This window comes from Convolutriloba macropyga, chromosome 13 (assembly GCF_964194025.1).
Source record: "Convolutriloba macropyga chromosome 13, txConMacr16.3, whole genome shotgun sequence".
NCBI lineage: Eukaryota > Metazoa > Xenacoelomorpha > Acoela > Convolutidae > Convolutriloba > Convolutriloba macropyga.
In genome coordinates this window covers 25,711,353-25,725,968 of record NC_134480.1, presented here as the reverse complement: position 1 = coordinate 25,725,968, position 14,616 = coordinate 25,711,353, and the positions used below count along the sequence as shown (strand labels likewise).

The window sequence follows — 14,616 nt, the reverse complement described above, 5'->3', positions numbered from 1 at the left end:
AACCATTGCTGTGAACTCAAATCACTAATTAGAATCACCTATTACTCATAAGCAACGGCTGACAACTGCTATCAATGAGATTAAGCGATAAAATTGTAAAAGTACAAATACTAGTAAAACCCAAAATCTCAGAAAATTTTTATCGAAAATGAAAAGCGTACAAGTCAAAAAACAGCAAAAAAATGAAACTACTGATTCGATGAATTTAGGCATCCTAAGCAACCGATGAGACTTGTCATTAAGGAGAGAGATAATTCGATAATATTGCTTGAAAAGAATGAAAGTCAGTCATAGAAAGAATTAACTTTGAATTGAAACAACTACTCGATTAAAACAATTCATATGAGCAACCTAATGAAAATGTCCCTAATGAGATGAAACAAAAAGATAACAAGGAACACACTAATACTCTCAAAAGTAAAAAAAATAAATATATTGAGAATAGTCTTAAAAAACAGTAGTCATAAACTCAAACACAATTACGCTGAATTATGCCTCACTAGAACCCAATGGTACTGCTAATATTGATACTAGGTGATAAGCCAACAGAGATAATAGTAAAAAGGGCTAAACATCGAATTTTTTAAAGAAAATTCTGACTAATGATTACTAATTTAACCAGAAGCTACCTTGATCTTTACCGCACGACGAGAGGGGGATAGCGCCCAACATTAAATAGCTCGCCCACAAAGCGGGCCGATTTATAGAAGCCGAATAAATTGAGGATAATCTCGCAGAGTACTTGCTTCAATTTAGAAGATGAATTTAGACGAGGAGGGAGACGATGAATTCATTTAGAAGACTGTTGATTTAAATTAGAACCATGTCAGCAATAAACTAAGTATTATACTTATATAAATTCGAAAAGAAACAACCAGCGACTATCAACCCAGCTTCAAGAACTACCTGATGCCGTATTAATTCAATTGCCCTTATCGCTACAGCAATTTTAGCAAAAATCTTATTCAATTGAATCAGTTGAATATCAACTTCACGTATGAATTGATGATGATTCCTAGTTCCATGCAATGTTTTTTCCTATTTACTAAAAGACTTTTTCTCTATCAAGACATATTCTAAAATGCTTCGAACTAACTCTCATGATCATATTGTAGTGAGCCCCACGAAAAAGCAGCTGACAGCTAAATCATTTTTTAAGCGGGTACAAATCTATGTGAATGACTTCAGCGACACTGGTAACTTCAACATCCTGAGACCACCAGCCAACTACAAAATTTTACTGAAAACTTTTTTCTCCACACTGCGTGACTCAAAGTTTAATCCGGACGTGACCTGTAGTTGGTCCATTAAATGCTGTTGTGCGTTTTGCCGTTCTTAAATTTTTGTAATTAATTTTTTTCCCTAGTTGTAATAGCTATAGATAAATTTTCTTGTTTGTACCATATGCATAGATCTTTCTGATGTGTTGTATTAAAATCCATAAATTGGTTTAATTGAAGTCTTTTACTACTACTACTACTACTACTACTTTTCCTCCATTATAAATTTCATTTTTCCAAACCTTGTGCTCACCTTCAATTAGTTCTAGAATGGTTTATAACAAGCGTAATGATACTGAACATTGCTGTCAACTAGATCATGACTGGAGGAAAAGAAACGTTTTCATCTCAATTATAGTTGACGGTATTAGTATTAAAATAAAAACCAGAAGCAACCCAAGATTATGTTCAGTCCAGAAGCTGATTTACCAACAGTGAAACTTTCAAAACTAATTTTGCTGTATTTCAGGAGCAAAAAATTTGAAGACAAGGAATTCTCCAAGCAGCGGTCAATTGATTTTCCAGGTGTGTTTAGGATTTGTAAATTTCGGGCACTCGCAAACTGTAGAACCATCAAGCCTCTAGGTTTATTGTTGTTCAGCACAGATTCTTTTCAGTTGCTGTTTCCAATCATTCAACTTAAATTAGGCAATTGCGAGCATGTACTTCATTTAACGGAGCAAAAAAAGGCTTATACTTCCTTGAAGACAATTTCCAAACAATTAATTTAAACATTCTTGAAATAAAGAAAGAAGGAAATGCTTAATTCCACTGGCGTGCAAAAGATTGCAAGCTAAATGTTAAAAAAACCATGAAAATCATTTTTCAGCTTTATGTAACTCCACTTCTTCTGATAAAAGGCTTTTGCAATTGCTTTGAGCTTACGAAAATAAATTTAATTAAATTCAATAGAGCATGAACAAATTTAGAAAGGAAGGTTTCATTGATTCTCTGATAGTGCAATAATTTGTTTTTTAGAAGATAGGAAACAAGCTTTAATATTGAACAGTGATTTCATACTGGGAAATTTCAATAATTTTGAAACATTTTTGAACAGCATTATGAGCTCGGCAATGACAAAACTGAGGTACTATATTTCAAATAAAATATATACAAAATTAGATATCAAATTGGGGATTAAAACAGAAAAACTGAATAAAAAAATTTAGGTCTCCTCTTTGACAATTTGAATTTTAATACAGGAAAGAATAACTCGCTAAATGGTTCTAAATAATTGATCACTTTACCAAAGTAGAAACCCTGACCCTCTAAAAACAAAAATAGAGCTCCTCAAATCTGTGGCCCACTCGCACAGCTTATAGTTCTGCTTTACCAGGAACATATTGAAGACTAAACAGATGAATTGGGGAATAAAAGTTTGGTTCTTGATAAAAAGTATTATTCCAAGATCTGCTTCTCAACAACAAACGCTTACCATTTAGCCTAATTATTCAAAAGTTAGAAACGAATTAATACAAATCTTTGTTATCAAACTTTGATTAGGAATCAAAAGTTTTTGCTCATTAAAGGTCCAAATAAGTGTGTTTGTTTTGTTGAAGAATTCTTTATTCATCTCAATCGCTCTCTATAACATCAGTCCTGTTCTCCTTAATTTTCAGAATTCTTCTCGTTTCAATCTTCATTGACCTCTTGAAAATTATTTATGTTCTCCCCGCTCGTTGGGTGAGATGATATTTACAAAAACGAAGGTCCCCTCTCATTGGGTGACACTTCTCAAAAAAGTCCACTCTTCTTGGAGTTCACAATTTATGCCCAAAATAGAATTTGCCCAAAAAAATTGCGAAAGTTGGGGTTACGGGACTCGTGCAAGCAACATTGTAGCCGATCCTCGTACAATCACAACGGAAACCGACTGAGCCAATCTATCAAAAGCGATAGCATGTCCTTGCGACTGATAATTCCTGCTGTCAGCTAACAGAGCTATGCGCTTTAACGCTTTCTTGAGAGTAACTGACAGACCACCCAATGACTCAACAGCAAGAGGAAACAACGAAATTCCTTGCTCAGGGCAATTTTTTCGTGTTGTGCATACTTTCGCTCTTTAGCAGCTTCATTCACGTAACCAGAATTATATGCCGCATGATTTATAATGTTTGGTTGCAGTGGAGAAGTTACGGTGACGTCTAGAGCAGCTGGACGACCTGATTTCCATGAAGGCAGAAATACGTCGCCAGGGCGAGAAATGTTTCCTGCAATAAGGTTCCGTTTTTCGATGACTGGGGACAAGTTAGCTGCTGAGCAAAGTGATACAAAACGGTCACGAATCCTGTCATGCCGAGAAATTGCATCCCCTCTTCCGTGACAGATGACGGCGTGGTCACCAAAAATTTCAAGGGTCCCAGACCTGCAGTAGTGGCATTTTCTTTCAACTTCATAAACTGCAACTACACTAATTTGAAATTCACTGGGACTGAGATGGAGACCTAAGGCAGGAACTGGAGGTGCCGCAAGCAATGCGCCGTAATGAGGCAAACAGAGTGATTGCAGTCTTGCTTTCTCCCTGTTTGCCGACTGATTTCTTAGCAGCTCAGAAAAATTTTGAGTATCTTTAGCTTCTTGAATTTTCTGTTTGTAGGAATTAAAGTTGAAAGGTTCAAGGCTTGCATAGAGTTCCTTAAAAACCCTGTCAGACGCGCGCTGGTTTGTAATTTTCTGAACCAAGTCATTAGAAGCTAACACTGAGCCCACATATGCGGCTCTGTATTGCTCTTGCGATTGTCGAACTCCGAGGCCAGAAATGTTTATTGGCAACATTGACTGCCTCCACGCATTGTCACAGGTGACATTACCGATTATTTGATCTAACGCATCCCGTTGACTGGAATCGAAGACTTTTAAAATATCGATCAGATCTCTTGTCGACGTGTTAGTGCGTAAAGATTAGACTAACTTTGGTGTCCCTAGGCAATAACGAAGTATGCCGAGAGCACATTGAGGATCATCCAGATAACTCAAATTTTCCAAGAGCGACACAACCTTCTGAACACGTTTCTGCAGGCAAGAAGAAATAAATTGTGGTGATCCCACTGCAGCACCCAGTAGTTCAAAACCATTGCCCGAATTTCTTGTAACTTCTCGATCAACTGAGGGTAGATCTACGATTGAGCAGAGTTCGCACTTGTCGTTCCTCAAATACAGACCCCTTTTGGACCTTCATTGGCTAAGATATCGAGCGTAGTTCGGATTTGATCTTTGGAACCTGCAACGAAACCATCGTCCAAATACCAAGTGTGCTGGGTAAGATTTGGAATCGCGTCTCTTATTTTTTCTATAACAGGCCATAACGTCAACGAAAAGAGAAGTGGACCCAGAGGATCTCCTTTTGAACACCCGATTCACTTTGAAGACTGGCATTGTTATACAGTAGTGGCACATGCTGAGAGTAGCAAAAATTTGTGAAGGCTGCAATACCTGGTATGAAATTGCAAATATTTTGAAATACCTGGCTTATTCAAAATAGGCAAACTGAGTTTCTTAAACAAACTAAATGCTAGTGAGCGTTAAAACTTGGTAAAAGTCTGAATATAAAGAAATTAAAAAGCCCCCAAAATTCCATTGTAGAAGTAGGTCAGTAATTAGCTTAGACACTCAATCGTATCTATGAGCAAATTTTATTTTTTAAAACCACCATAGACTTCGAGTAGGGTTCACTACTCGCACTAAGTTGAAGTTCAAAAAACTAAACAGAAATTTGATACCTCAAAACATGAAATGATACCATAAAACAAGTGTCAGTGCATTAAAACACCTGTTATATCATTGAGTTTTTCATAGTGAAGTCTTTTAACAAATTTTCATCATATTATGATTACAATAACAATTAAATGAATATCAGGGAGTGTAAATTTAATTAACCATTTATTGCAACTGGTTGCACTTTGCAATCAAAACAGATTTTAAAAAAATTGAAAATACATCTCCACAAAATGCCTGTTTAGAACACAAATTTCTTCATAAATTTTGTCAGATTTTTGTATATAATGTGCAAAGCTTTCCAGTCTCTAATAGTGACTCAAAAAGTTAAATTTCTCAGACGAAAAAATTTAAACTAACCAGCAGGACTATCGCCACGAACTTACTTTGAGAGCAGGTTATAATGGTAAGTACAAATGATATTGCAACCTCTTACAAGCTGCCCTCTATATAATCGAACAGATTATTTGCCTGCTGTGTCACTGAAGTTCAAAAGGAGCTCTTCAAATGCTTCAATCTATCTTCAACCTATAAATTAATGCTTCACAATATTTAAAAATCGTTGAATAAGAAATTTTGCCGTTAAGTACATAAAACAATTCAATGTAATTTTTCCGGTCTCATTGGCTATTTATTTTTCCCGTTGAATTTGGTTTCTTTAGTTTCAATTGAAAGGCATTCTAATTCCGGATTATTTGCAGGTCTATACATAATTAGGGAAATATCACCGCATATGCAGTCTTATTTTCAAAAAACTCAACCAAACCTTAACCGCAAGATAGTTTGTCATTGCGAGACAGATTGTCATTGGCAAGGACACTGACCAAGAAAAAATCAGTTCTCAGATAACCATTCGACTACGGCTTAAGGCATTACATTTCATTTTTTTAAACAAAATATAATTAGATTACCTGGTTGACTTCTCACATGGTTCTAATTCAACTTAAAGCTTCATCAATTGACTTTAGCGTCGCCTTTCTGTCCATTTAATCCTTTCTTCCTATTTGAAGTTTCGTCAACTCTGAAGCTGTTTGTTTAACTCCTACATCATTGGGTTAGTCGAGAAGAATCAATTAATCAATAATCAATAACGTCCTCTTTTATATTAAGACAAATTATTTGAGGTCCAATGTTTAAGCAACTATTGTGCAATATTATTGCCCAATTTGATCGACGTGGTGCATAGATCACCCACTTTTTGAGTTTGTTGGGCGGAATACCCCTCAAGTTGTGCGGCAAATGATCAAAGTAGCTTATGATGAACTTAGAAGTCATTGTTCGAGAAACAAAGGCGCCGTCTTCGAATTGGAAACATTGCAGTTTGCATCTCGTGCCTCTTATACAAAGTTTTGATGCTCACGTGATTTTAAAATGATTTCTTTTTTTGAACCAGAGTTCATAAATGTCGCGTAAGGCTTTTCCCATTTTGAGGTCAATCTATCTGCTAGTCTTTTAAAGGAAATTGTGCGTTCTCGGCCCATCATGCCATAAACGCCAGAAAACAAGGTGCATAAAACCTGACGGTGCTTCTCCTGACATGCTTCAAATAGCTCTTTGATGACAACCACATCAATTACCCAATTTTGAACTTTTTTGTTATGGGAATCAAAAATAAAGATCTAGTAGTCATAGACGACAATCAAAATGTATTTAATTCTATTTAATTGCGGTAAGAATAAGGTCACTAAGATATTCATTATCCAAATTTGCCTGGCTGGTTTGCCGCTTGGGGTCACTTTAGATTAATTATCTGTTTTCGTATTCTTCAGTTATTCAAACATTTTTAAACAAAGAAAAAATGACATTCTGGTAAAACAAGGAACTTTCACGCTTCCATATGGTTACTCAATTCTTCAAAATTTTTCTTAAATATAGGTTGAATTTTCCATGCAGATCTCAATCTAAGATGCCTCAAACAAATATTTCGAAATAAGCGAAATAAATCGTGCGGTTTATTCTTGCCGTTTCAGGACAGATGGTTGGTGTTTAATGGAAACTGCAAGCCGAAAAAAGAACACCTGGATTCCAAAGGCAGATATAATTACCATGCCAATGGGAGTGCAGTTTAAATTATCATTTGAAATTTTGTTCGTTGAGTATTAATGATATCAATATTAACTTAATTTAAAGTCTCTCCGTAATAGGCTCTCATAACATAGGTTACGAGAAGTTTGAAATTGCCATATGAAATGGCCCATGATTTTTGAAATGGCCCCAGAGTTTGAAACTTTAAATTATTTCTAAATAGAATAGATATGGTGAAGTAAAATCTTGATTTTAAAGCTCTGGCGAAAAGCAGTTCTTAAGGTAATGTGATTTTCATTTGACGTCGAAATGAAGGAAATACTGGTTCCTGGTTTTTTTTGGTACTGCAGTGTAGAAAACACTAATTTTGAGAAAACTGGAGCTGTATTCAATAAAACATTGTGCAACTAAGTGGCTTCTTTAATTCTCAAAAGGTATTGAAATGGAGTATTTCACACTTACTTTAAATCATGAGATAAGTCATGTTTTTCTGTTGGTTGAAGCAAGAATTTATTGCCCAGGTTAATTGATTCACAAGTGAAAACATAAACCGACAAATGTCTGAAGAATTGCTCTTGAACGACAGGCGAGCAATTTATTTCGGGGGTTGTAGCCTAGATCAATTTTTCTTTATGGGTGCAAAAATCCTTTCCCTCGCCGGGATTCGAAACACTGACCTCCCGATCCACGACCACGCGCACCACTGAGCTACGAGTCACTTACCTCTGCTACGCTGCACCCGATTTTATATTAGCAACAAGCTTTACTTCGGAGCAATAGAGATCACTCAAAAATGAAGAACGAAAGCTTGAAAAATCACTTGAGAAGTCAAAGAATGTTCTAGAAGAAAAGCGCAAAATTGTCAAGCGAAAAATTTGCATCAAAAAAGACACACACGTTTGCAATAATTGCTATGAAACGCTTTATTCCCTCAATAGAAGAGCACTATAGTGGAAATGGCTAGCAACTAGTGCATTCATAAGTGTAATTCTGGTATGAACTGGGAAACAGCTCTTGATCATAAACTAATCTTATTCCACACACTATTTTTCGGAGTACATACGTCACTTTTAACAGTACATTCACCCCTTTTTCACAGTTCAAACGCTATTTTTGCAGCATATAAAAATCACGTGAAGAGTAATATGGTGTTGTTTTTTGTTCTGTCCTTTTTGAGCCATTGAAAAATCACTAGCATCATTTGGAAGATCTTGCTTAAAACACTTCTCACAATTTTTTTCGAATTTCGCTTTCTCTAAAAAAAGGGGGCAAAGTTGGACCAAATGTAGGATAATTTCATAATTCAGTGACAAAAGATTTTAAAATTTGGTTTTCCAAAAGTGTAGTGGCTGGAATGCGGCAATACAGGGCCCTCTATTAATGCTCCAAGATATAGAAATTTATTTGCTGTTTTTTATTGTAAGATATGATTTTGAAGCAGTAAAGACTGGTAATACCTGAGGGGATTGAGTTGAGATGCAACAACTATAGCTCTACTAGTCTAGGAATCAGCAGATACTCTTAGCTTTTGAACAAGACTTTGGTACTTATTTAAAAACGAAATTGAACCGTTGTTTGTCCGGCAATTATCATTAAAAGGGAACACTGCTTCAGTTCCTCGACAGTACCAGAACCCATCCATCGATTTTGAAAATTTTGAAAATTTCTTAGCTTTGTTAGCATTTCCTATTTGGTTACTCAGCCACTTAATGCGATTCTTACCCTCAAATAATCGGTTACAGGGGAAGGTAGAATCTGCGTGCAATAGATCTGTGCAAAAGCATAGACTCACAAGCCTCCGTGTCGTGTTCTATAGTAATCAGAGCCTTCTTTTCTCCTCAAAATCAATATTTTCCCCTCGCAAAGCTTTTCACAAATATGTCTGAATCTCAACGATTGCATTTCGCTATGCGGACAGACATCAACAAGCAGTCTTACTTCAGGTAATGTTGCCTGTAATAAAGATGGAATAACTCTAATTAGTGTTGCTTAGAATTTATTTTTACAAATTATGCGACGCAATTTCATTGCTAAGATTATTGACATATTTCACAGAACGTGGCATTATCCATGGACGTTAGACTGTCAGAAAAAACAATAGAATTGATTCTTTTCGTTATAGTTCCTTATTATGTTCCGAAAGTTTCTATTTTCTTGGCTTTGGAGGAGCATCAATGATCAAGCTTAACGAAACTTGCTCCTGGATATTTCATAAAGATCCCAGATGCTCAAATTCAAAATCAGCTTTCCTTCTTATCATTACGAGAACAAACGAACTATAGTTTATATAGATCGACTCGCAAATATGTTGGTGACAGAGACAATCTTAAAATTAAACAGGTACGTTAACTCTCATTTACATCAGCGAGTCCGTAAACTTCATCACTTATTGCTTTTGGTTTACTGAAAATAACTAAGCATGGACACATTTTAGCATGAAAGCAAAAAATTTAAGGCACTAAATCAGACAAAAAACAGTGCTATGTACTGACTCATATAAGTTGAGTCACTACAGTGAAAATTGATTCTTTTCTTTTCTATTAATCATCAGTGCTAATTGGTACACCACATGCTAAACCTGTCACAACAACACCGCTCACCAAATGACTAATCAAATAATTTCTTGATTAATTAGCTGAGGCCATTCATGAATTAGCAAGTGGTGAAAAGTGCTCTCTTAAGTGTAAAAAATCAGCGGTCACTAAAGATTCAAATTTACACTCTAACAGATGTTCAGTTTAAACAGAGCAAAATTATGGTTAAAGCAACCGAGTGCTTATATAACTGCTGCTGCTGATTTATTAAATAACTAAATCAAGATTTTTATCAGTACATAACAAATACACATTGCAAATACGCATTGCAATGAAGGGACTTAAAATTTATGCACCATCTTTGATATTCCAATATGTTCACACAAAACGAGGCCTTTGTTCACAGCCTGCAGACAGTTTTTAATCAAGGGACAGAAAACAACAAAGACAACAAAGATTACATATTTGGATGGGATAATCAACTTTATAATAGCTAATACCCATATAATAATACTAATATCCATAATTACAGTAGACTTTGAATTATCAAACAAACATTAAAAATGGTTTAACACGTGTAGCTCGCTCATATATATGAATCCATACAAATAGCTATTTGCAGTTTTCATGTAAAACTCGAAACAGACTGATTCGGTTAAGCAAACGATCGGCTTTAGAATCCGTAATCTGAATGCATACGATCGCCAATACGTCGGCTTGCAAACCCGTCTGTTCCACCATATGCGGCATTACTTCCACCGAATGCCTGGTTGGTTCCACCGTACCGTGCGTTATAGGCACCCATTGGTTGAGAGTAGTGGTATCCCGAAGTGTGCATTCCGTTCGAGTTGCCCATATTTGTAGTCTGGAACCCGCCTTGGTAGTAGCCCTGGGTTTCCATTTCAGCTACTGAGGTGGTCGGGGGCACAGGAGTCGGGTACTGCATGTTTTGCTGCTTATTTTTTGCAGGGGTTGTCGGCCCAGAGGGATAAAATGACGTAGGACCAGAAGGCGCGGCTAAAACGAACAGCTCGCTCAACTCTGATGATCAAAGATATGTTTATTTACTCAATGTTATTCCAAAACATTGTTATTGAAATTTAATACACTAAAAAACAGCCACCGGATTGACAAATAGCCACAAAGGACACCCAGGATGAGATGCCCGACGCAAGTCATTCTGATGAGAGGTGGCTTGGGTCGCACACCTCATCCTGGGCAGCTCAGAAGTGAAATACCAATCGGTGGTTGATAGCTAGTAAAACTGATTAACTTAGTGTTTCTGCAACTGAACCTGTTTATGAACTCAAACTAGTCAATGAATTGAAGTGATAAAGCCTGAGATAGGTCTTACATTGGATGCACACGGCTCATTTTAACACAGGCCCTCTTTTCTCAGTATCAGTTGTCCACCGATGACTACAGAAGCCAATTTTATGGTGAGAGGCAAGTCACATGATCAAAATTTCCAGTCAAGAATAAAAACATACTTTTTTTTAAAAATAACGCTTGAAAATCAGCTTATTGAGCGGTGTCATGGAATAGAATATCAGGAATGTATTTCCGAATAGTTGTAAGAGTAAACTGATTTTCCGAACTACATCAGTTGGTCCTTCTTACATATGACAAAAAAACTTGCCTGTACTTTCTGACTGCTGTTTAAACTTCTTGAACTCTAGAAATTCTGCGAACAACTTCTGATCAAATCCAGAAGCTGCAGGTGCAACTGCATTGGCACCAGTTGCAACACTTGCTCCTCCTTTCCCGTTCATGTGCATTTCTTCTTTCGGTCGTTTTCTCAGCATTTTCATTGTAGTCAGGGCGTCTTTGGCCTGATTGAGCTCCACTTCTCCGTGAGCAAAGTTGCAAGAATCTTCATGAAAACAAAATCCTCTCGCTTGGAAATTTTTGCACAGAACTGTTTTGAAGTTGCCCTTGGCTTTGGGCTGTTGAGGTTCCGGATTTTCACTTCTCAACTCTTCTTCACCATGTGCATAGTCGCAGCTGGTCCGGTTACATCGTCCGGCTTGTTGGAATATGTTACAAAGGGTGCATTTCCATTTACGGTTTTCTGCTATTTTGGCATCGAAATCTCCTAAAATTAAATTCGTGAAACCTAAGAACTAATAAAAATTTACATTTATGCAAATATCATTAATTGGTGTCTCCAATCCTTCGTTTTCATTTGTTACAGAACAAAAAACAAGAAAGCTTATTTACAAACTTTGTTTCAAGAGTAATTAATAATATTCACGTTGGCAAAAATATGGATGCACATACCATCAAATCCGACTGGTCTGAGTTCGTATCTTCCGTGTGCAAATGAGCAGTTTTTTCCGTTGGGACATACACCCAAAGTGGTGAAGTTATGGCAGAGGGAAGTTTTGAACAGTGAGGCACTTTTGCCTCCTCCACTTCCCTGGGCCTCTCGCAGTTCCAGTTCCCCGTGTGCAAACACGCACCCATCTCCATTGGGACAAAAAGAGTCCTGCTCGAAACGAATACAAAGCTTCGTTTTGTACTTGGGGTCGCTCGTGTCAGGGGACTTTGCGTTTACCAGGTCTTCTTTTCCATGAGCAAAAGCACAGCCGGTTCCAACTTTGCACGATCCAGATCGCATGAAGTGGATACATAACGAGCTCTATACAACAAAAATCACCATCATCAATAACAAGCAATAAGATATCATCCATTGAAGTTCGTAGATAAAGACCAGCTACTGGTCTTTATCCAACGGGTCAACCGCTACCGGTTATCGGCAAAGTTTTATTCGATTTTAATCATAATGTTGCATATGATTAAAAAAGTATTGATGTCTCTACTATGAACTCAGCAAAGTTGACGAGAAGAAAAGTTGTGGTCCGGACAATCTACCAGCTGCTTTTCTTAAAAAATGCCGTTCTGAGTTAGCTAGCTGGATTAAAAATTTATTCAGAAATATTAGACATCTTTCAGTTTTTCCAAAACAATGGAAAATAGGAGCTGTTAGTCCAATTTTTTAAAAAGGAAAGAACAAAAGCCGATATCGAAACCTATCCTCCGGTAACTCTACTATACATCATATCGAAAATATTGAAAAAGCTAATTTATTTTAATCTATCGTCATTTCCTCAATAATATATGTTAACAATGCTCAATTCGGGTTCAGAGAACGGCGTTCCGTTATCTTACAACTGATATGTTATCTCAGTGATATTTTGAAGCCATTGAAAACAATTCGCAAGAGGTTTCTTTTTTTCTTTTTGACTTTTCTAAAAACTTTCGACAAGATAGACCACGGTTTACTCGGTATCTTCAAGCTATCAAAAACTGGGGTAGGTGGACAACTACTGAAGCTTATAGAAATTTACCTAACGAATAGATGACAATTCGTTAAAGTACAAGATTGTTGTTCAGAGTCATCAGCTATTACTTCGGGAGCCATATTGGGGCCCCTGCTATTCCTTATACTCATAAATGATCTACCGAACGTTATTTATCATTCCACTGTTAACATGTTTGCTGATGATTCAAAGCTTTTGTACAATGAACATTTGGGTGACTGCTATCGCGCTCAGCTTGACTTGGATTCGATTTACCAATGGGGTTATGAAAGCAACATCAATATTAATCTTAAGAAATGTCATATTATTAGCTTTAATAAAGCGCCTAAGATGCAAGTTCATCTGGGCAAATCAATCCCTAAACATGAAAAGTCCGTCGAAGATCTTGCTCTTACTGTGCAAAGTGATTTATCTTGGAGCCAGCACGCAGAAGCCTGAATGTACGTCCCAGTGAACTCACAATCTCAGCCAAATTCAACCGAAAAGTACGCTTATTCTGATTGTCACTTATGCGTCCAATCGTTACATGTCAAAAACAGACATGAGGAACTTGGAAATATTTCACAGAGATACTACGAAGTGGATAATTCCCAATTTAAGTTATAAAGAAAGACTATTGTATCTTAATTTGTTACCTTTTGGCTAATTTTTAGTATTATCTGATCTTCTCTAATCAAAAATTGTCATAGGCAGGTACGATATTGTCTATACTGCTTACTTAGAAGTCTCAACATCAGACAGAATGCCAAGAAATTCTTTCGTTCTGCCCAAAATAAAACGGAAGGTTCAGCGCTCAAATTCCTTCTACAGGACTGCTTATCGATCAAATTTGCTTTCAACTTTTGTTAAACTAAGCGAGCCTGCAGGGCTGAAAAACATTCTGCTCAAAATCATGTGGAATTACTGTCACGATTATTTCAACGAATCAGACATATGTACTTGGACGTTCATTTGCTTATGTGATTGCTGTCGCACGTCGCCGAGAATTTTAAGAGTTAACTGAAATAATGACCTATAACTGTAAATAAGAACGGGAGATGTCCCGCACTTTTGTGAAAGTCCTAATAATAATTATAATATATTAAATAAAATATAAGATATATATATATATATATATATATATATATATATATATATGTATATATATATATATATATATATATATATATATATATATATATGTATATATATATATATATATATATATATGCAAAATTGAGAATGCAAAACTTTCCTAAATTTAAAAATTCAAGGTAAACGTATTTTAGCATGGTTACAATTCAATGTTATGGGTTAAATAGGGTTATGTACCTTGTACGCTTCCTTCTTCAACTCAGCAGTTCCATTAATAACGCCGGTGATACCATTCAGTTGACCAGGAGAGTCATTTCTCAACTCTGATTCCCCATGGGCGAACAGGCAATCGATTCCCATCTCGCAAATTCCATCCTGATCGTATGCTGTACAAAGCTGTGCTTTAAATCCGGGATTTTCGAAATTACGCAATTCGTCTTTTCCATGCGCAAAACCACATTCGGCTCCTATATTACATCGTCCTTTGGCGAAATGAATACAGAGCTTCTTTTTAAAGGCTGGATTATTAGCATTGTTCAGAACGCTTTCACTGCGGAACATTTTTGTTGATTATATAATACTATTATTCTATAGTTTATAATAATCTATATGATAAGCACTACTCTGAAAAACTGAAGAATGAGAACGCTATAATGAAAATGCAAA

General features: G+C 36.3%; 1 protein-coding gene across 1 annotated transcript; it reads right to left on the bottom strand.

Moving 5' to 3' along the window:
- Positions 1-9,715: 9,715 nt before the first annotated feature.
- On the bottom strand, positions 9,716-14,616 carry LOC142352161 (uncharacterized). The gene is made up of 4 exons (XM_075404560.1): positions 14,188-14,616; positions 11,834-12,194; positions 11,193-11,648; positions 9,716-10,570 (listed from the first exon to the last, which is right to left on the bottom strand). Exons 1-4 carry the CDS (start codon positions 14,509-14,511, stop codon positions 10,227-10,229), a joined length of 1,485 nt encoding a protein of 494 aa, XP_075260675.1. The 5' UTR covers positions 14,512-14,616; the 3' UTR covers positions 9,716-10,226.

What these genes read in the sequence shown, in the direction of transcription:
- LOC142352161 (XM_075404560.1), bottom strand. Translation starts at nt 14,511, where the DNA reads ATGTTCCGCAGTGAAAGCGTTCTGAACAATGCTAATAATCCAGCCTTT. An exon ending in TGAAGAAGGAAGCGTACAAG is followed by an intron (nt 12,195 to 14,187) that starts GTACATAACCCT and finishes TTTGTTGTATAG; the next exon opens with AGCTCGTTATGTATCCACTT. An exon ending in CAGACCAGTCGGATTTGATG is followed by an intron (nt 11,649 to 11,833) that starts GTATGTGCATCC and finishes ATTTAATTTTAG; the next exon opens with GAGATTTCGATGCCAAAATA.